The sequence below is a fragment of the Macrobrachium nipponense genome, chromosome 9 (assembly GCF_015104395.2).
Source record: "Macrobrachium nipponense isolate FS-2020 chromosome 9, ASM1510439v2, whole genome shotgun sequence".
NCBI classification, from domain to species: domain Eukaryota; kingdom Metazoa; phylum Arthropoda; class Malacostraca; order Decapoda; family Palaemonidae; genus Macrobrachium; species Macrobrachium nipponense.
The window spans coordinates 65,975,164-65,997,872 of record NC_061110.1 but is presented as its reverse complement, the minus strand read 5'-3'; the positions used below and the strand labels follow the sequence as shown (position 1 = coordinate 65,997,872).

The following is a 22,709-nucleotide window of genomic DNA, read 5'->3' as shown; positions in this document are numbered from 1 at the left end:
TGTACATTCATCAAAATTCTCCTGGTCGAAGGCTCATTCGAATCAGGAGAAGGAGATCTGGAAGGCGCTCGAGAGTCTTTTCCCTTCCAAGGATCTAAATCCTTTCTAGCTTTCTTGATTACCGAAGGCGCCTCCTCTTCAGAGAAGCGCTCGGGGCTAGAATTAAGCTCAGGTTCTTTCCGTTCCATTTTTCCTTTTTAGCGGACGTGAAAGCTTCGATTCCTTCCATCCTCTTCTCGGAGAAGGCGAACTAGAAGATGAAAAGCACTCACGAAGGACGCTTTTTTCTATAGCTGTCCCTGGCAGACTGAGATGTATACGATTCTGCCGAAGGGACGCCTGATCGTTGGGGATTCCCCACGACCCCCGTAAGGCTTTCGACTTGGTTTCCTTCTCCTCTGGGGCCAGGGAGCTTGGAAGAGGTCTAGGCCTGGGAGCGTCGCAGGGACGACCAGACGCCCCCTCCACTACACTGGGGACACTAACATCACTCGAGAAACCACATTCACTTCTCTTACCTTCTAATGCTTCCATTTTCTCTTGCATTTTTTGAAGGGAAGCTCTGAGTTGGAATCAGAGGGATAAACTTGTGAACGGGCTGAAACAGAATGGGCATAATTACGAGAAGAAGAAGAAGCTACAGAACTACTAGACATTTTCGGCTTTTGTAAGCCGCCTTCCTCTCTCTATCCTTCTCTAACTTCTTCAAGTAAGAAGTCAGATTCTTCCATTCTTGCTCACTCAATCTCTCACACTCGTTACACGTTTTCTCAATTGAGCATTCAACCTTTCTACAACCACTACATGTAGTGTGAGGATCTACCGAAGCTTTCGGAATCCTCACCTTACAGCCCTCATTCACACACACTCTGAAGCTAACACTAGAATCAGACATATTCACGAAAATCCAAAGCGAAGTCCAAAAACCAGTCCACGATAGCGAATGCCAAAACAACGATCCAAGTACGTCACCAAAAATCAGTCGAAGATGATCAAAAGCGTTGTGAAAAAAGAATTCCAGTCAGGAGGAAGTAACAACAATGTGATACTACCGGCGACAGAGAGAATCTGATTAGAAAACGGGAATAGTTCCTAGTCCTGCTACCCAGAGCAGGGCGGTAGATCACCTGACCTACCTGTAGCGAGTGCCGCGAAATTTGAATTTCTGTCGGGGACGACGGAGTCGATAGCTATGTATATATCTGACAGGTAAGTTGAATGTATGAAATGAAGTATTTAAACGTAAATCAAAATGCTAAGGCAAATACTTTCTGGATCAATGACCATACTTTGAGTTTTAGAACGTTTAAGTTTCACGACTCCTAGCCTACCCTACTCATGAATAGTACATGCCAGATCTCTATTCTAGAATTCTGCAACCACAAACTTAAGGTGCAAAAAAGGAACAGCAGCTAAAAGAACAGCACCAGCTGCAAGATAATAAAAAGCAAAGGACCAAGAACACTACCTTGAGGAATAACTGATATGACATTACTAAAGCTACTTTACTGGCTGTCAATACTCCTTAGGGTTCTGCCTATTAATAATTTAAAAAAATATGAAAGTTCCACCAATTCTCAATAACTTCACCTGAAGATAAGTTTTTCATGATTCACACTGTCAAAGGCTGCACTACAATCTACACCCTCATATCATAGCAAGCACTCTACAAGACAGTGGATATTGACAATAGTGTTCAAAAAGTACTAAGGCCTTTACAAAACCGAACTGTAATGCTGGTAGCAAGTTATTACATAACGTCATTAAAACCATTTACCAAGACAAAATGGTTTTATAAATGGCAATATTTTATACTTGATAAAAGCAAACAAGGTCAAAAGAAATTAAATTCTAGGGCCAAGAGTATATCCCAAAGGTCCAAAGAGATGGGAAAAACATTTACTAGTTTAGTAAAGTACTGGACAGAAAACTGGATTTAATGGTATAAAAGGAATGTGTTTGGAGACCAAAATAAATTTTTTTTTTAAGACCACAATATTTGCCAGAAGGATTTGTTCCTGATATGGGAAAATTGTAGTTGTAACTGGACAGCCGAGTTAGTAAAGAAAAAAGGGAACAGATGTAAAACAAAATGTGCTCTAACCGACTTACTATTATTCACAACCCACCACCCAAGGCATACTTGCATGAAGCACACACATCCCAGGATACTTCTATGATCTTTTAATGAAAGCATCAATTGGAGGGGAATTGGACTAGGCAATGAAATGTTTATTTCATAATTACCAACTACATCATAAATACTTGTTTATACTCCTATAATGTATGCACAGTAAAAAGTCAAAGGAAAAAAACCCCCAAAATTTAAATAAGATAATGAAATAACAGACTTAGGAAAGCAAAGAGAAGAATGGAGAAATACATGGTGTAAACAATTTATTTAACAAATGTCAAACTTACAGATACACAAGATAAAAGCAAGGTAGATAAAATATTATGAAAAACACAAGGACCAGGATTAGGACCTGGTAGTGGTTTATAGAATTTGACGGGCTCACCTTCACCAATCTAATTCTTGACAGAATATATTACCTTTTTCATAGAATAAGAACAGTAAGGTAAGAGCAAAATGGCAAAAGCAGGGACAATGATAAACAAAACCCTGCAAAAGAGTGCATTAATTTCAATTAGTCGTCTGTTATTCCACCACGGCATCTGATTGTATGGTCCATACCAAACAAATGATAAAACCTTGAAATCGCCTGACAAAGAAAAAATTAATCAAAATATATTAATATGCAGTGAAGAAATACAAACTGTTAATACAACACATTATTTAGGACTTCACTTAGATACAATACATACGTACTATATTAGAGCTTCCAGGTTAAGGACCTTCCATTTAAACAATGCATGTTACTGACCCTCCGCTAACTACTCACATACATATACGTAGTGTTATTCTTATGTTACTACACCTTCATTGTATAAGGAACATATAAAAAGCAATTTGTGGAGTAGAAATTTTATTATATCTTACGTTTCATAATTTAATTGCTTTGGAACAAAAACTTTTCGGCATGGGGCGAAAAAAAGCTATCTTCATCCACAAGGAAAAAATACAAAAGGTAAAATTGTAGTAGTATTATAAATCAATCACAATTGCTTACTGTACTCTAATACAGATCCTAATAAAAAAGATATATTCTGCTATGCTAACTTTTATTGCCCCGAACAATGCAAGTTCTGAATTGCGATCAATGTTCCATAATACAGTCTGCCACAACTTTGGAGACAGACAACAAAGTCCTATGGATGGATGGGTCTAGAAATGGTGAAGGGAGGCGACTCAAAAAAAAAAAAAAAAAAAAAAAACTAATTGTTGATAAAACATACAAACTGGACCAAGTCACAATGCTTATGATAATCTTTATCCATGAATGTGAGAATGTGTTGTGTGTGTACCTTAGTACTGTATACATTGAAAACAATATTCAGTACCGATCTACCCTGAAATAAATAGTTACTCAAAATTAAGTTGAACATTAATGGTAATAACAGAACAAATCACCTAGGTTCTTGAACATGCTTTAAATAAACATAAAGCAATATAATGACTGCGTGGAAGCAAGTACAGGCATATTCAGATTACATTTTTCTTCCTATAGTATATGTAGCTGATGAAATTAAACGAGTGAAGTCTGTGCTGCTGCTGCTGCTTTGTAATTGCTTGTCTTCTACAGCTGCTTCCTCTTGCTATAATTCATGTATATAATGATTACATAAAAGCACACAACAAATAAAAACTTATGGACGAGGTTTGAAAAAGTGAGAGCGTTTAAATCCCTGTTCACATTAAAGCATTAGTCTAAATTAGCCCCATAATCAAATTCTCAGGATATTTTAACAATCTAATCAATACTTGGCCTTTATAATATTAAAACACTGGGGAAAAAGTAAAGTGCTTACTTTTTTCTTATTCAAGGAGCTATTTACAATTGCGTAGCTCTATTGTAATTTTAAACATTTTCAACCATATTACAGCCTTTCATTTCTTCCCAATAAATCATTCAAATCTTTTTTCTAGTCACACATCCTTAGGAATGACATCAGCTTATTTAATGAAGTAGGTTACAAACAAAATCTACAAGATGAGTGGGTGGACTTGAATTTATATCTATAAAGTAGTCCATTTTGCTATATTATATATATAATCAGGACATGAGTCTATAATACCCTCTGAAAATGACATGAAACAAAAAAATTAACCGAAGGCCTCATATCTTGCAGCCGTGACACACATTTCCCTAGGGAATACACTGGTACACAGATATCCAGTGAGTGGGTAGCACCACTCGCTTTGCAATGGCGCTGCAACCATGTGTTCCCAACTTGAGGTGTTGTGGTGGTGCCGGATAAATAAGGTACACAATTAAGACAGCTAGAAAGTGGTGCCTTCAGGAGGCTGTGTGAGTTTCATGTTCTCCTTTTGCGTCATAAGACGCCTCAGTTCTTGTAAAACTGTCTTGATTGTGTAATTTCTTTGCCAACGTCCAAGTATTGAAACATGACGACGATCCACCTGGCAACAGCCACAAAAAGAATTTTGTTAAGCAAGATTTCCATTGATCATTAATGGTCTTACAATAGGGCAAACTTAGCTGCTATAAATGAATAATCAGAAATTTGTCCTTGACAAAATACAGTAAATCAATGGTGCATTTTTCAACTAACTTTCCTTCAATCATAGAAGTAACGATTAAAACTAACAAATTTCATAATTAAGCAGTTTATTTCCAAAATTATGCTACTTTTGTTTCAGAAAATATAACTGTAAAGTCACCTCTATCTTCAAGATTTTATTGTAAAATCTGCTCTCTTATCAGAGTACTCTGAATCCTAATACACAATTCCCCACAAAGACAGGGGTTCTATACAGAAGTAAGGGGGATAGTCATATTCGTACTTCATTTAGTATAACTTGTAAGAGTTTAGTAGCCACAATGTCTGAGGTAAAACAGTTTCTTAACAAACAAAAACAAATCTAATTTTCATGAATTTGACCTCCAAAAATCTAGAATATGCTGAAATTGCATAGAACAACAAAAATCTAAACTCCTTTAAAATGACTCAATCCAGTCCATAGATTATGATATACAATGCTGCGTAACACACTGATCAGAGAAATCCCTGTTCATGAATACTTCTTTAACTACACCATCATTAACACTTAATACATTATAGACTGCTCAGTTCAGATAATTGGCCTAGTGTCTATTAGAACAAAGATGTTTTAGTGTAAAAGTATAATAGATGTACTAGGTGTAGGTGTGTTTAGGCATTCCAATTGACATGTGATTAAACGAAGTTTGCTTACTCTCGTTCAAAATGAAACCAGAACAATAAAAACTGATTATCATCCTACTGGTGTCATAAAAGCTGCTTTCCTTACAGAAATAGACTTATGGTCACCCCTCCCTTTTATCACAATTTATTTGAATTTTAAAAACTATTGGAATATTTTCATAAGATGTTCATTCACCCAAACAAGCCTTATGTTATCTATTATCTAAGCCCAGTACTAGCTCTTTTGTCCTCCAGCAAACTATCTCACTTTGCAATGATAGTCTAGTAGCCCAAGGACAAAGGTATCTTTACTCCTATCAAGTTGAAGCCATTTCACAAAAGGGGATAACACTGGTGAAAACTTGGGGTGTAGAACTCTTTCCTAAGAACTCAAAATTTGTCTCCCCCAAGGACAAAGTGTAGGAACTTCCTTGAATGTTGGTGAACAGGGACATGCAAGTAAGCATCTTTCATATCCGACATATACAGTCACATCCCCTTCTCCAAGACAGCTAAGACCACGGCAACTGACTCCATGGATAAATGGGACAGTTGGACATAGAGGTTGAGCCTGGGTATGTCCAGGAAGGGCCTCCAATCTCCTGAGGCCTTTGGAAATAGGAATAGCCTACTGTAATAGCCCAGCAACATAGCCAGTACCTCCTCTATTGCATGCTTTCACTAATGGAGAAAACTCCCTGACTCAACACCTGTCTTTTCTCTAGGTTGCCTTTGTATGATTTAAAGGTTATCAGATGGTTTGAAAGAGGTGGTGAATCCCCAAAACAAATACAGTAACCTTCCAAAAATACTTTTTTTACCAAGATGGCCAACTCCAGAAGAGAGAAACTAACCACTGCCTCTGAATACATTATTAGTTGAACCTCTTTTAAACTTGAGGATAGATTCTCAGTTCACACCAGACAAACTTCACTCTAGCACAAAATGGTTATGGTGTCAACACAAACAGCAAAATCATGTGGAAACTTGGAAAACTTTAGCCATGAGGAAGTTTTGGAAGAACTTTCTTGTGAATGAATTCTAGGGAAGATACTAAAGAGGCGATAGAACCCAAAATCAATCCTCCAAAACAACCCACCAAGGCACTACTAGGAACTAGGGATGCACCGATACCAAATTTTTGGCCAATACTAATACCAGCTTTTAAAGCCAATACTGATACCAATACTTGTTACCTCCATAATACTGTTATTTACACAGTATATACTCATGTAACACGTGATCTCACATATCATGCGACCCCCAAATTTTCACCCTAAAACAATTATTTGATCATGTATCTCATGTTTATCTATTCCATTTTCTAGTTTGGCTAACCTCTCTTCCTCCATCTCTTTATCTATCCCATTTTCTAGTTAAGTTAAAGAGTAAAAGTGAAAGCTAAAGGTATCGTCAGTAACATTATACTTGTTGCGTAAATGCATACAACAAGAAATAGCTACTACAGCGGCTAGCTTGCATGTCTACCATCGTACGATAGTAAAAAATGACCGTAGTTATGTTACAAATGACGTTAAAAAGGACAGGACTGATATATTTTTACATTACTATATCCTTATTTTCTATGGAGAAAAGATTGGCAAGGGCATATACTGCTAAATTTAAGCTGCTAGTTGTAGCTGAAGCTGAGGAAGTATGTTCATCTGTTAACGACTACTATCATGCATCGGCAACACGGAAACTTCAGTATAGTACCATCAAACTCGACCGTAAAGACAATTTGAGAAAAATGTGTTTTAATCAAAACTGTTTGGCATGAACGAACAACATTTTACTGTTTTCACTCCGAAAAAAGATAAATATATAAAGCTCATAGTATTCTGATGAAATCAAGTGAAATTATCTGTTGATCTCTTTATGCAATAAACATGCCCTCAGCACCATCTACTAACGAAAAAAATAATTTCGTTCACAACAATATGAATTTAGCGATATTCTGACTTGAAAACACACTGTATAACGTAAAATACCATGTCCCATATCAATAGAGTATCTTGAGATTAATTTACGCTAAATAGAAGCAAGAAAATCGCCCTGATTTGACTTCAACACAGCAAAATAAATTTACCTTGCAATTGTCCTCAACTGATTTCCAAACCAAAACAATGTTTGCTATTTCTGTTAGTTTATAATACCAAAATAGTAATATGAAAATATATACAGTAGGCCCCCGTATTCGCGTTCTCCGGATTTGCGGACTCACACATTCGCAGATTTCTCTCGGGAACGTTTCCCTGCATTATTCACGGAAAATTCGTGCATTCGCGGTATTTTTCTGAGAAATATCCACAAATTCCTGGTTTTTTTGATCAATTTCATCATAAAATGCACTTTTGTGATAAAACTATTAAAAAAACCAAGTATGAAAATTTTGTGTGGTTTTTCTTGAGTTTTAACAAACAAAATAGGCTGTTTTTAGTGTATTTATAGGGGTTCCAAACATTCGTGGGTTCTAACTATTCACGGGGGGTGGGGGGTTGGTGTCTGGTACGCATCCCCCGCGAATACGGGGGGACGACTGTACAAGTTTATTGGATGCAGTGAGGTAAAGGATAACATTTTAAAAGATCCATGGAAAAGATGCATATTCATCATGTTTGTATATTACCAAAAGATACTGGTATGTGAATATCACATACGCTAATTTTATATCTCATGTATGAAGCGACCCCTTTAAAATTAGCTCCAAAATTAGGTCTTCAAAAGTCGCATGATATGTGAGTACATACGGTAATAGGGTTAAATAAACAATTTTAAAGGCACAAATTTCACTGAGAAAGAACATCAAGTATAACTATTTAGTATTTAATCCCTTTATTACTGGATACAGTCTGGCTTTTATTATGGCTACCATTAGAAGACTTAACAATTTAGGTACATAGTAATACAGTAACAATATGCACTAAGAGTGGTAAAACAATAGCTTTAATAGTAATGAATGGAAAATAGTAATAAAATATGACTTAAATCTGATTATGAGAATAATGAGCTAAGAAAATGTTGATAAAATATGACTAAGATGATGGCAATATCATTACACAGTATAATATTCTTACGGTAAATTAACATGGGCCAGCTTACATCCTAATTGTCTCACGACCGGTTGGTTGTAACCGATTGTGGTCATAAGTTAACAACTAGCTGTACCATGCACAATGATACACACGTAATGAAACTTCTGTTGATACATAAAGCCTGTGATGCATCCTGAAGCAGATTACAGTACAGTATATACATATGTAATATGTGTTATTGTTATAATACAATTAAGTTTGTTCATACTTACCTGGCAGATATATATATAGCTGTATTTCTGACGTCCGACAGAATTTCAAAATTCGCGCGGCACACGTAGTGGGGCGTCCAGGTGGTGTACCCACCCATTCCCGCCGCTGGGCGGCGGATATCAGGAACCATTCCCATTTTCTATTTTTCATATTTATTTATGGCCCTTGTCTCCTGAGGGAGGAGGGTGGGCACTCTAAGTATATATATCTGCCAGGTAAGTATGAACAAACTTAATTGTATTATAACAATAACATTTTGTTCATGAAACTTACCTGACAGATATATATATAGCTGAATCACACCTTCGGATGGTGGGTAGAGACAGACTAGGATTTTTAGGAAATTTAAATTAAAATAAAAGATTAACTTATTGGTTCCTTACCTGATAGCAAGTAGACTATGTGATTACTGTCACCTAAGCCTGCTTATCTTTATCAGAGTTGCCAGCCAGGTGTTGACCTGTAGTGCTGGCGCTCTCTGGATGCTCTGTCAACGGGGGCGTGACCACAATGTGACAGACCATCTAGGCAAACATATGGCAGTAACACAGCAACCTACCACCACCTGACCAACTAACGCAAAAAACCCCTGATATAACACTATGGAATGGGAGATTTTCACAGAAGATCTCACCATCAACCAAAAAACCCAATAAACTAACCTAACTAAGCTAAGGGATAGGGAGAGAGCTACCTTCAGCCCCCCAAAACTGTGTCTGCCGAAATGTAAGGTCCCAAAGAACTACAGTTCTCGTAAATCGTCCTCACATCCCGGAGGTAATGCGAGGCGAATACGGAATTGCTCCTCCAGAAGGTGCTATCAAGAATATCTCTGATAGACCATGTTCCTTGGAAGGCAAGAGAGGTAGCTACGGCTTCTGACCTCGTGAGCTTTCACTTTAAAGAGGCTCATATCAGTCTTCTGGCAAGATGAATGAGCCTCTTTAATGACGTCCCTCAAGAAGAAAGCAACAGCATTCTTCGACAACGGCAATCCGGTCTCTTCACCGAGCACCAGAGATTACCTGAGGGACCCTCTTATCTCTCTAGTCCTATTCACATAGAACTTGAGAGCCCTGACAGGGCACAGGGCTCTCTCTGGTTCTTGACCCACGAGACTCGATATTCCTTTGATTTCAAAGCTCTTTGGCCAAGGATTAGACGGGTTCTCGTTCTTAGCCAGAAAGAAGAAGGGTTCAACGAGCAGACAGCGCTGTCTCCCTTGAAACCCCACTAGGCTACTGAACGCTTGGATTTCACTAACTCTCTTCGCCGTCGCCAGAGAAGTTAGGAAAAGCGTTTTCCTCGTTAAGTCCCTTAGAGAAGCTTCATGGAGAGGCTCAAAGGGACTTAGCATCAGATGTTTCAAACACCACATCTAAATTCCATGAGGGCGGTCTTGCTTGTGGAATTTTGGTAGTTTCAAACGACCTTAAGAGATCGTTGCAGATCCTTATTGTCGGAGAGGTCCATTCCTCTGTGGCGAAAAACGGCAGACAACATACTCCTATAACCCTTGATTGTAGGAACTGCCAATTTTTGCACATTTCTTAGATAGAGTAAGAAATCTGCTATCTGATTCACAGAGGTCGTGGAAGAGGAAATTCCTTCCTTCTTGCACCATGCCCTGAGGAAGACCACTTAGACTGGTAGACAGCTCTTGAAGAGGCTCTTCGAGCATTAGCGATTGCTCTCGCAGCTGCCTTTGAAAAGCCTCTCGCTCTGGCCAGCTTTTCGATAGTCTGAACGCAGTCAGGGCCAGAGCGGAGAGGTTTTGGTGAAACCTTTTGAAGTGAGGCTGTCTGAGTAGATCTCTCCTCCAGGGCAACGTTCTTGGAAGTCCACAAAGGAACGTCATGACCTCTGTGAACCACTCTCTTGCTGGCCACATTGGGGCAATCAGAGTCCAACCTTGTCCCTTCTGACGCTGGCGAACTTTCTCATTACGTCCCCCATGATCTTGAATGGGGGAAAGGCGTAAAGATCCAGGTCTGTCCAGTCCAGAGCAACGCGTCCACTCCGCAATTGCCCCCTGGGGTCCATAACCGGGGAGCAATACAGAGGAAGCCTCTTCGTCCTTGATGTAGCGAACAGGTCTTACCTAGAGGACGTCCCCACAATTTCCATAACTTTTGACAGACTTCCTGGTGCAAGGTCCATTCTGTTGGTTAGAATCTGATTCCGGCGGCTAGAGAAGGTCCGCCCTGACATTCTGAACCCCTGCCACGAATCTTGTCAGGATCTTGATGTGCCTTGCGTCTGCCATAGCAGAACTTCCTTCGCCAGGAGAAAAAGGGATCTGGAGCGAGTCCCTCCCTGATTCTTTAGATACGCAAGGGCTGTGGTACTGTCCGAGTTGACTTGAACAACCTTGCTTGACAGTTTTTCTTTGAAGAACTGCAGCGACAGGAATATCGCTGCCAGTTCCTTTACATTGATGTGCCAGGCTACCTGTTCCCCTCTCCAGGAGCCTGACACTTCTTCCCCCCCTAGTGTTGCTCCCCAACCGGAAGTGGAAGCGTCTGAGAACAACACTAGGTCGGGGCTCAGAAGATTTAAGGAGAGGCCCTCTCGTAACTTCTGAGGGTCGAGCCACCATCTTAAGTGTACTCTTACTTCGTTGGAGATCCTTAGGATCGCATTCAGGTCCCCTTTTGACGTCCATTCTTCCGCAAGGAAGAATTGAAGAGCCTGAGGTGCAGTCTTCCCAGCGAGACAAACTTTTCTAGTAAGGAAATGGTGCCCAGCAGACTCATCCACTCCCTCACCGAAACAAGCTTCTCTCTCTAAGAAGGCTGCGACTTTCTCTAACCCCAGTCGCTGACGTTTCCTGGGATGGAAACGCCCGAAAAGCCACTGAATCCATCTGAATCCCCAGATACACGATGGACTGTGTCGGGGTCAGATGCCCGACTTTTCGGTGTTGAACCACAGACCAGAGACTTTTCGCTAGGGCTAGCGTAAACTGAAGGTCCTTCAGACACTTCTGCCTCGACGACGCTCTGATCAGCCAATCGTCGAGGTAGAGGGATATCCTGATTCCTGACGAATGGAGCCACTTCGCTACATTCCTCATAATCATTGTGAAAACCATTGGGGCGTGCTGAGACCGAAACAAAGGGCTATGAACTGCCAACCCTGTTGTCCAAGACGAATCTCAGGTACTTCCTTGAAAGAGGGTGGACTGGGACGTGGAAGTATGCGTCCTGCAGGTCTAGAGCACCATCCAGTCGCCAGGTCTCAATGCTCCCAGCACCGACTGAGGTCGTCTCCATTCTGAACTTTATCTTTTCTACAAAAAGATTTAGCCTGCTCACATCCAGGACCGGGCGCCAACCTGACTGACTGCTTCGGCACTAGGAAAATCCTGTTGTAGAAGCCCGGTGACTCTAGGTCCAAGACTTGTTCCACCGCTCTTTTTTTCGACCATCTGGTCTAAGAGATCGAAAAGAACACTTTTCTTCTCTCCCTGATAGGATGGAGAGAGGTCTCTGGGAGTTGAAGACAAAGGAGGAGGATGAAGAAAAGGGATCTTGTACCCCCGTTCTACTATCTTGAGGGTCCAAGGATCCGCTCCTCTCTGCCTCCAAGACTCCGCAAAGAATTCCAGTCTGGCCCCGACTGGTGTCTGAAGGACGAGATCTTCATTTGCTGTTTTTCGGTTTGAATGAAGCTCTTCCTCTCGAAAAACCTCTCCCTCGAAGAGCTGCTCTCGAGGGGCGGGGGGGTGCCCCGCGAAAGGGTTTGAACTTTCTTCGGGGTGGGGGGTTTGCTGAATGTTGACGTGGAAGGAACCGCTGGACGTCTTGAAGACTGAACCAAGAGGTCCTGGGTCGCCTTTTCTTGCAAACTCTGTGCAAGATCCTTTACCATAGCACCTGGGTGGGGGAAGAGATGGTCCGAAAGAGGCGCAAAGAGCAATTCCGCTTTCTGAGCGGGAGATACCGACTTAGCAGTAAAATTGCACAGCAGTGCTCTTTTCTTCAGGAAGGCAGTTCCAAAATTCGAAACTAGGCTCCTCCGAACCATCCCTGACGGCCTTGTCCATACATGACAACACGCTGGACAGCTCCCCCAGACTGAGAGAAATCAGGACTTCTAGACTGAAGGTCCAAAACTCCCAGACACCAGTCTAGGAAATTACAAACATTAAGGGTACGAAGAAGTCCTTCAAGTGGTGGTCAGTCTCAACCGGAGTCCAGGTCACCTAGCAGACGCTAGAGAGACCTCCTCTGGGCCCGTCCACTAAACTGGAGAAGTCACCCAACGCGGACGAAGGGACCTTTATCCCCACATCCTCCTTGGTCTCATACCAAACTCCTCCTTTCCCGCGAGTCTAGAGGGTGGATGGGCGAAAGTGGTCTTGCCCTGATCCTTCCTTCTTGGACATAAAGTCTTGAAGTTTCTTAAACGCCCTCTTGGTCGACAGAGACGTCTTCATTTCGACGATTCAGGGGTCTTTACGGTCCTTGGACGACGAAAGTTGTGAGGGAGGAGACTAGGGGCTGTCGGCTGGAACTTGTCCCCGAATGCTGAGGCTACCGGCTGTTCTTCCTCTACGGAACTCCCTGGACTACTAAGCTCCCCTTCCTCCCTAAGAGGAACTGGAGAACGCCTATCAGGAGAGGGAGTACGTCCCTTAGGCTCAATCCTGAATAAAGACTTCCGTTGGTTGGAAGTATCCACTACAGGTACGGAAGCAGCCGTACGTTGATCTTTAGATGCACGGACATCTTCCGAAAAGAGAAGCATCCTTAGAAGCCACGTTAACTGTCTTAACAGAAGCTCCTCTACGAAAGGAAGCGCGAGCTTCCTGACGAGCGGCGCCAAAAGCGTCCTGCTTAGACAACGCGAGAGTCCTGCTTTGCAGTCTCCAAAGCGTCCTGCTTCACACAGGCGAGCGTCCTGCGGAGCGTCCTCAAAAAGCGTCCTGTCCTATAACCAGAAGCGTCCTGCTTCGCGTGCCGAGCGTCCTGCCGAGCGTCCTTAAAAGAGTCTTGAAGAGAGCTCAAAGCGTCCTGTCTAGAACGCCGAGCGTCCTGCCGAGCGTCGTCAACCGCTACTTGCCGAGAGCGCAAAGCGTCCTGCTTCGAAGCGCCGAGCCGTCCGACGAGCGTCTTCTCCTGAGAGAGTAAAAGATCTGCTAGGAGAGCGAGAACGTTGACGATCCGGAGGCGGAGAGAGAGACGAGCGAGCTGAGAGAGAATGAGGCCGCTTCGTCCTCTTGACGGGCAGCCGAACGTCCTTCCTACGCTTAGGCTCGACTGCTGCTGGAGGGTTACAAAGTCCTCTGAGCCCATCAGCGACGGTAATCTGGTCCTGAAGGGACACAAGGATATCCTTCGTAGGTGACGAAGGAGCAAAAGAAGGGGCAGGACTGAGACTGCGAGAAGGCGAGGGGCGAGGGGACGCCGTCCTTCCTTCTAGCAGGTACAGCTATCTGCCTCTCAGGGTGAACACAACCCTGTGCGTGGAAACGAACGTCCTCATCGGTAGAAAGCCTTCCTCTCTTCTGAGGAGGAAAGGCGTCATAAGCGTCCTCTGACGAAAGAGGAGACATAGGACGTGAAGCGTCCTCAAAGCGAAAAGTCCTTTTCAACGGACGCGAGTCTCTCCGAGCGCTCCACCCCTTGCGCGGGGAGGACGCTTCGGAGGACGAAAAGCAATCTTTCAGGATACGCGCTCGTGCGCGCTCCTTGGCAGCCTGGGATTTAGCAACAAGGCCTGCCGAAGGGACGCCAGATCGGTGGGGAGCCCCCGTAACCCTCTTGCGGCTTTCGACATACCCACTCCCTGAGTCCTGGGAGTCCGATAGAGGTCTAGGCCTAGAGGCATTATGGGGCCGATCTGACGCCCCCTCCACAACACTAGGGGCACTAACACAACTTTCACTGGGGCCGGTTTCTAGGGCCAAAACTTTAGATTCGAGAGCACGAATAGACTCTAGAAATCAGAGAAAGGGTGGGTTACCTTCTCCAGAACACAGCACTGGGGCCCGAAGGGCAACAAAACAGGATTAGGTTGGGCAAAATCTACTGGTGTTAGAGGAGGAGAAATGTTACTATCCTTACCTTTAGTAGAGCTGCCCTGGAGGAAGACCTCCTGACTCTATCGCGCTCTAATTTACGCCGATAGTCTCATACATCCTCCATTTATCATCATCCAAATCCTTACATTCATGCACCGATCATCAACCACGCAAACATGCCCCTGCAATCCATACAAACTGTGTGAGGATCAACTGAAGGTTTAAGAAGCCTCACCTTACATTCACTCCTCACACATCTGAAACTTCCCGAACTTGATCCAGACATACTGAATCTAGAAAAGCCATCCAAAATCAAAAACCAATCCACTATTTCCGCGTGCAATCCAACAATCCAGAAGTCGATACCAAAAGTCAATCCAGATAATATTAGCGAGATAATGAAAAAATCCTAGACGGAGGTACTGTAAACAGATGTTTGCAGCACCGGCGACAGAAAAAATATGAATAGAAAATGGGAATGGTTCCTGATATACGCCGCCCAGCAGGCGGGAATGGGTACTACCACCTGACCAGCCCCACTACGTGTGCCGCGAATTTTGAAATTCTGTCGGACGTCAGAAATACACTATATATAAATATCTGTCAGGTAAGTTTCATGAACAAAATATTTTTATATGTATTTTAGATAAAATTGAGCTCATGGGATTACATGAAATAAAGACAGGCATATGTAAATTTGTGGTAAATTTGTTCTGTATTGTACAGTGACATTTGCGTAAGGTATCCTGGATGTTGAATAACACATACCTGTAACATGTTCCTCTTAGACAAGATATTTGTTATACTACTAAGAAAAAGGGTGGTTTGATCTGTTAACTGGTGGGAATGAAGGAGATGGAGACATGGAGGAAACCTATCTTGTAAAGCTCTGAATATGTCAATTTTACAGTTAACAGGTATTCTTGGGTAGTGTTGTTATTTCTTCAAAGTTTGGAAGGGGAGTGCAGAAGGATAATGAAGAAATTATGGGAGGGGCCTTTAGGAATGAGGATGAGATGAATGCAGAGGGGGAAGGAGAGGATTTAGGGTAACAAGGGTTAAGGTTAAAAGGAAACCACTGGGGCAAGATGGGAGATGAGGGAGACTAGTGTGGCAGCAAGACTGGACAAAAGCTGTCACTTAATTTATATCATACTTGGAATGGAATAGAATATAAGGTTTAGGCTAAATGCCAAGCACTGGGACAAATGAGGTCCTTCATCATAACTTGGCATATACAAGAAGACAAAAGTTTTGGTCAGATAGGAGGGAGATGGGTTACTTTATTTTTTGCTACTACCTATTCTAATAAGGACATAATAAATGGGAAGTAAAAAAATTTAAAGTACTTACAACACCAGTCTGACTGTTAACTCCATGCATGTTGATCCGGCTAAGAAAGCGAATATTAGGTGGTTCATCTGGATATTTTGCACCACACTCTACTTTTAAAGAATACATTCGATTCTCAAAATTTGTCTGAAAGAAAAAGAGCAAAATTAATAAACTTCATTGATTAACACCTATGCATGCAAACAGGCCTAATTTAGACCCAAGTTCTCTATAAAGAAAAAGTTAATAACCTCTTCAAATTACAAGGGTCTTCCTATGTGGTAAAAGGGAATGAGAATTGTACAGTAAGCTAAGGAAAATAAGACATTTACTTAAATTAAACTGACTAAACTTCTTTAAAATCTATCCTGGACTAAGCTTTCCACTACATAGCACGCTTGATCAAGTATTTTATATTTGTAACTGAAAGGGTAAAAATTTTATTTGCTTACATAAAGACTCCCCAACAGTGCAACAGGCAAGGAGTATTCCTATGCCTTTTTTTTCTTTTCAATCCTTTGCTTCTATATGATCACAATACCAACATAAAAACTTAACTGCTCAAAATGACAAATTTTCAATTAATTTGTATTTTCCATAGCTAACAAGTATTCAGTCTTAACATTATGATAAATCTTCTGGTGCCAGCTGAAAACCAGTCAAAAACAATAATAATAACTAATAATAAAAATAATGAACCAAACAAAAACTTCTTTCAGTTTTCTTCTGAATATTGAAAAAGAAACCCACAAATTCAATTTGTAACTTGTTTTACTTCTAAGTATTTTACATTTATGTTTTTTTTACTCCACACTCGAGTACTTTCAGGCCCTTCTGTGGCCCATTCTCAAGAGATGTTGGGATGTTAGCCTGGGTCAAGGCCCAGCAGTCTTCTGGAACTTCTTCTCGTTGTGCTGTCATTTATGCGATGGCTGTTCTGGTTTTCTTGAGAGTTGCCAATAATCCCCTCTTGTCGCTCTGATATCCTGAGCTGATGGTCATGGGATTCACCCTTGTGGTAAGGGTGTGGTCACCGTAAGTCTGTTGGGCAGGAAACCTAATCTCCAGGTCAGCAGGGTCAATCTTAGCTTCTTTTAATATCAAAGCTCGCTTATTGGATCTTCTGAGGTAAAACCTTTGTTTCCTTCAATACTTTGATCTCTCTGATAAGCGCACCTTCTACTACCCTCCTGTGACTAATTTTGTTGCTTTTGTATATAAGCCTACTGTTTTTGAAATCCATCCTATGGTCATTTTCCCAACAATGTCTAGCTATAGCACTCCCTGAGAGATTAAGCTGTACTGCCCTTCTATGTTCTTGGACTCTAGTCCTTATTCCCCTACCTGATTCCCCCACATATCTGTCTCCACAATTATTGCAATTGATTATGTATACCCCCCGCTACATCATCTGTATTACTGTCTTTCTCCTTCCAATTTATTTTTACATACTTTGTTTTTTTAAGGTATTATCAAAGGTATATACAAATTTATATTGACTTTCTTTCATTTTTGAAGTGATTTGTTTCATTTTAGGCATAAAAGGGAGGGCAACTATTTTCTGTTTTCTTTATTCCATGTACTCTCTACATTCGCTCTGTAAATATTTTTCTAGCTTTGGTGAGTGCCCTTTTTCTGAACCATTCCGGGTATGCTAATGCATCGAAGCTTTTATCGATGTAATTTATTTCTTGCTCTATCTTGCAAGGGTCACACGTTCTCATTGCCCTAAGAAATAAACCTGTTAGAACCCCTATTTTTTATATCATGACTATGAAAAGAGAAGGAAATGAATAAATGAGTTTTGTATGTGGGTGGGTTTCTATATGTGCTGAATTCATATCCTGTTTCTTTTCTTTCTATGAGTATGTCTAAAAAGGGCAGTTTATTATTGTTACTTTTCTCTAAAGTGAACTGGATATTGTTATCAAACTTATTGAGCTCATCTAGAAAAGTTTCTATTTTATTTCCATCCCCTTGCAGAATAGCAAAAATATCATCCACGTACTCTCCACCATCCTTGCAGTTTTAAGTCAGGGACATTCACATTAGGAACTAGATTAGTTTCGAATATTCCATATAGATGTTAGCGAGTATAGGTGATAATGAGGACCCCATAGCTACTCCATATTTCTGTTTGTAACATGTCCTTCAAACGTGAAATAAGTATCACTGACACACAATTTGATCAACTCAAAGGAAGACGCCTATTTCGATGTCTGGATTGAAAATACCCTCATTATGTTTAGTCTGTAGGAATTCTAATACTTTATCTAAGGGGACATTGGTGAATAATGCTACTACATCAAAACTAACCATGTGTCCCTTTATATTCTTTTTCTTAACTTTGTCTATGAAATCTACTGATGTTTATATGGGATTCTGAAAAATATACCTAAGTATATTCCTAGTTCTCCAGCTAGCCACACTGCTAAGTTTTTGTTAGGGTAGTATTGTCATCATGAATAGCTCAGAATATAGGGTTAAAATGTACAGGCTACTAGATGATGAAACTACGTATGCTAAAATAGAGAATCCCCCAACAATCCAAAAAGCTTCAGAATACCTTTAATCAGAATGTGAAGAAAATAATCAGTAGACTAGGTAATGGGAAGGACATGCTATGCACTAAATTATTCTCAAGTAAATTACCTGAACTTTCATATATATATGGCAGTCCCAAAATACACAAGGAGGGCTGCCCTCTACGCCCTATTGTTTCTAGTAGGATGCATTAGCATACCCGGAATGGTTCAGAAAAAAAGGGCACTCACCAAAGCTAGAAAAATATTTTACAGAGCGAATGTAGAGAGTACATGGAATAAAGAAAACAAGAAAATAGTTGCCCTCCCTTTTATGCCTAAAATGAAACAAATCACTTCAAAAATGAAAGAAAGTCAATATAAATTTGTATATACATTTGATAATACCTTAAAAAACAAAGTATGTAAAAATAAATTGGAAGGAGAAGACAGTAATACAGATGATGTAGCGGGGGTATACATAATCAATTGCAATAATTGTGGAGACAGATATGTGGGGGAATCAGGTAGGGGAATAAGGACTAGAGTCCAAGAACATAGAAGGGCGGTAGCAGCTTAACTCTCAGGGGAGTGCCTATAGCTAGACATTGTTGGGCGGGGAAAATGACCATAGGATGGATTTCAAAAACAGTAGGCTTATATACAAAAGCAACAAAATTAGTCACAGGAGGTAGTAGTAGAAGGTGCGCTTATCAGAGAGATCAAAGTAATCGAAGGAAACAAAGGTTTTACCTCAGAAGATCCCATAAGCCGAGCTTTGATATTAAAAGAAGCTAAGATTGACCCTGCTGACCTGGAGATTAGGTTTTCCTGCCCAACAGACTTACGGTGACCACACCCTTACCACAAGGGTGAATCCCATTGACCATCAGCTCAGGATATCAGAGCGACAAGAGGGGATTGGCAACTCTCAAGAAAACCAGAACAGCCATCGCATAAATGACAGCACAACGCGAAGAAGTTCCAGAAGACTGCTGGCCTTGACCCAGGCTAACATCCCAACAAAAATCTCTTGAGAATGGGCCACAGAAGGGCCTGAAAGTACTCGAGTGTGGAGTAAAACTAAATGTAAATACTTAGAAGTAAAACAAGTTACAAATTGAATTTGTGGGTTTCTTTTTCGAATAAAAATAATAATAATAACACTATATGCAAGGAATCTGTGGCATCTGACATCCAATACATAGATCTTTCTTCAACTACCTTGGAGAGTGGACGTTCACTTTTGCTTTCTGCCACCTAAGCTGATATTTTTTTGGCTAAGCCAGTCATTCTATTTCTGCTTTTCTGTGTTCACGCTTCCTAGATTCCTCTAAGACAGACCCCCATACAACTTGCAGTAAGTGTTGTTTAAATTTTTGTAATAACACCAGTCTATCCCCAGAATATTGTTCCAGGCCTGTTGAGCAGTGGAAGAACTTCTACAAAGAGTATGAAACGAAGTCAGCACTTCCATCTTGGGAAAGCTTCCCTCCTCCCCAAGTGGATGTTTCTGCTTCCCCTTCCACCCCTATTCCTACTACTTTGCCATTCACTGATGCCTTGCCTCCCTCCTTTTCTTCCATCAATTCGTCTTTGGAAGCATCGGGAGTTGTTAAAGGTGAATTTATGTATAATGCTGCCTCTTCTCTCTCAAGGGGAATGTTGCCCCTTTGGGAAGAGGTGGCAACGCTATCTTGTTCCTTTGTTTCAGGCTCCGATAAGCAAAAGATGTCATCTGTTTGTGTCTCCTTAGACCTACCAGGAGTACCCTCCCTAGAAGGCCTATTGTCCCATTTCATGTCTTCACGCCTGCAAGTATCGGCTCCCCTAGCAGTCCCCCCTACACCCAGCCTCCACTACTTAGGGTCTCATGTTCTGCCACCTAGTGGGATGCCATTATTATTAGCTACACATCATCCTGGGTTGATTTTTCCCTTGCCAACAGCAAGGCCATTGACTCTGGGTCAGAGAGTGCTCCCGGGGTCTCTCTATCCGTGATGACAGTATCTGTTACATCGCTCACTCTGCCTGCTGCCATGACTTCGTAGCTGGCCAACACCATGATGTTACCATCTACGGCTGCCAATCCATTGTATGTTTTTGCTCAGGCTGTGATGGACAAACTGGACTTAAAAAAAGTTATTCAGGAGGAGTACAGTAGTACCTCAAGCAGAAATGGCATAGGTCTTTGTCCTCTTCTTCTTCCCCTCCTAGGTCTCGAGTTTGACACTGGATGATTGAGGACTGTTGCTCTGCCTTCTGGGAGCCTAAGAGCTGTATTTTCTTCTTCCTTTCATGGATGTGTGTCACCCCTACTCATATGTGGACATGGTTCTCTCTCCTGCGTTCATGTTCCTATACAGGATGATCATCGCACTTCAACCTCTCAGGAGTCTTGAGTCGTCCATTCTTTGTCTCCTCAACCTACGTACGTTCGGCAGAAAAATGACAAGGCTCCGTCAAGAAATTGAGGGTGATGGACCGCCATGTTAGATGTCTAGGTGCTTGGAGGCCTCCCTCCACGACGTTCTTCCTCCTCTTGATTCAGGTCTTGTTAGCCTGTAAGGACCAGGAATACCTGGCCTGATAGTTACGTATGTGGATGTGTTACAGATTGCAGTTCGCCTGATGGTTACGTCTGTGGACGCGTGACAGGTTGTGGCTGTTATGTATATGACAGACATTTCCCTGCATTCAGCATGCTTGCAGGACTTTTCATGGTGCTGAGAGTGACCATCTTTCTCAGGTTTCCAAGAGACCAAGACATTCCTCGACTCGTTTTTCTAGGAGGGCCTATGTACATCATTTGTCTTCCCGAGTCTGTCGTCGTGACTTGTCGAGATGGAGGGATTGTGCTTCTGCTTCTCATTCCCCTGGAAGGGATCACATACACTGTTCTTCTTCAAGCGTCCGCGTACGCGACTCTTTTCAGACAGAGACTGATGCATGTCCATATTCCTGCGTTCACAGATATGAATTCTATGTGAAAATTTTTTTTGTTTTGGGGGAGGAAGGTATTAGGTCAACGTAAAATTATTTTTGTTGTTGTTTTCGGTTTAAGGGGACCGTCCGCTATGGCGGATGACATGTCAACTTGAAAAAATAAAAATAGTTATTACTTGTATCTATGCAGAAACATGCCGTGCATGCTTTACAGAAGTTTCAGCCAATTATTTTCACAAATAAGGAAGATATAGCGGTTTTTAAATAATGACGTCATCGTAACTGCGTCGTCTGTATGACTTGAGTTTGACAGAATCGTTTTTGCGTGTTTATTTTTGCATATACAGTAATACTTTGGGTTACGAACCGATTAGTATACAAATTTTTTAACTTACGAAGTGACGCCCTCATTCTGGAATACGAATGCGCGAATTTCCATCATGGGAGGCCGCCTGATTTGTTTACCATCGGCATGAGCGTGGGATCTGCGAACGCCTTTTTTTGGCCAAAACTTAACGAGGGTCACGTGACTTCCTCCTACGCATTCCTTGACCCTTTTTAAACCATAACTCTTTCAATATCTCGATGGCGGTAAGATTGAACGCATCTGTCCGTGATACGCTCTCAAATTTGCTTAGTGATTTGCGCAAGTGTGTTTCCGTGATAGTGCTTATACATTACTATTACCCTAAATACTAAAGACAAGGCTCCCAAGATGACGAAGGCAAGCAGCAAGAAGGAAAGCATAAGAAAGAAGGAGATGATTACAGTCGAAATGAAGAAGGAAATTATCCAAATGCATGATAAAGCGAGTGCGTGAAAGACATTGCAGCATTCTTCAAGCGGTCGCAATCAACGATCTGCACTATTTTGAAGAAAAAGGAAGAAATTAAAGCCAGTAAAGCATCAAAAGGTGTCACAGTATTGACGAAACAACGGCCTTATATCCTCGACGATGTAGAAAAATTTGCTCATAGAAAAATATTTTTTTTTTTTTCAAAATTGTGAAAGGACAACATAGTGTTGCGTAAGCGTAAAAATTAGTGGGGGATCGTAAGTGGAACCGGTGCTCTCTAAAGAAAGAACCAGAAAGTTTCCAGAAGTGTTTCACGGAGGGAGATTTCCCCCCCAAGCCCTAACCCTCTCCTCCTCACCCTTCCCCTCCTCCCGTCTCCGTCAAGCCAGCAGCCACACTCGCCAAAGGTAAAGTTCAGGTTTTACTGGTGCATGCGTATTAAATCTAGTGTTTATATTTAATTTCATTCT

At 41.5% G+C, this 22,709-nt stretch overlaps 1 protein-coding gene across 1 annotated transcript in view; it reads right to left on the bottom strand.

Annotated features, from left to right (window-relative positions):
• Positions 1-2,382: 2,382 nt before the first annotated feature.
• The window catches only part of LOC135218428 (ubiquitin-conjugating enzyme E2 variant 2-like), a 47,006-nt gene continuing 26,679 nt past the window's right edge, over positions 2,383-22,709 (bottom strand). Inside the window, exons 3-4 of the mRNA XM_064254742.1 lie at positions 15,997-16,122; positions 2,383-4,543 (exon numbers count right to left, since the gene is read on the bottom strand). Coding sequence (XP_064110812.1) covers positions 4,403-4,543; positions 15,997-16,122 — 267 coding nt within the window. The 3' untranslated portion in view covers positions 2,383-4,402. The remainder of the gene's footprint in view (positions 4,544-15,996; positions 16,123-22,709) is intronic.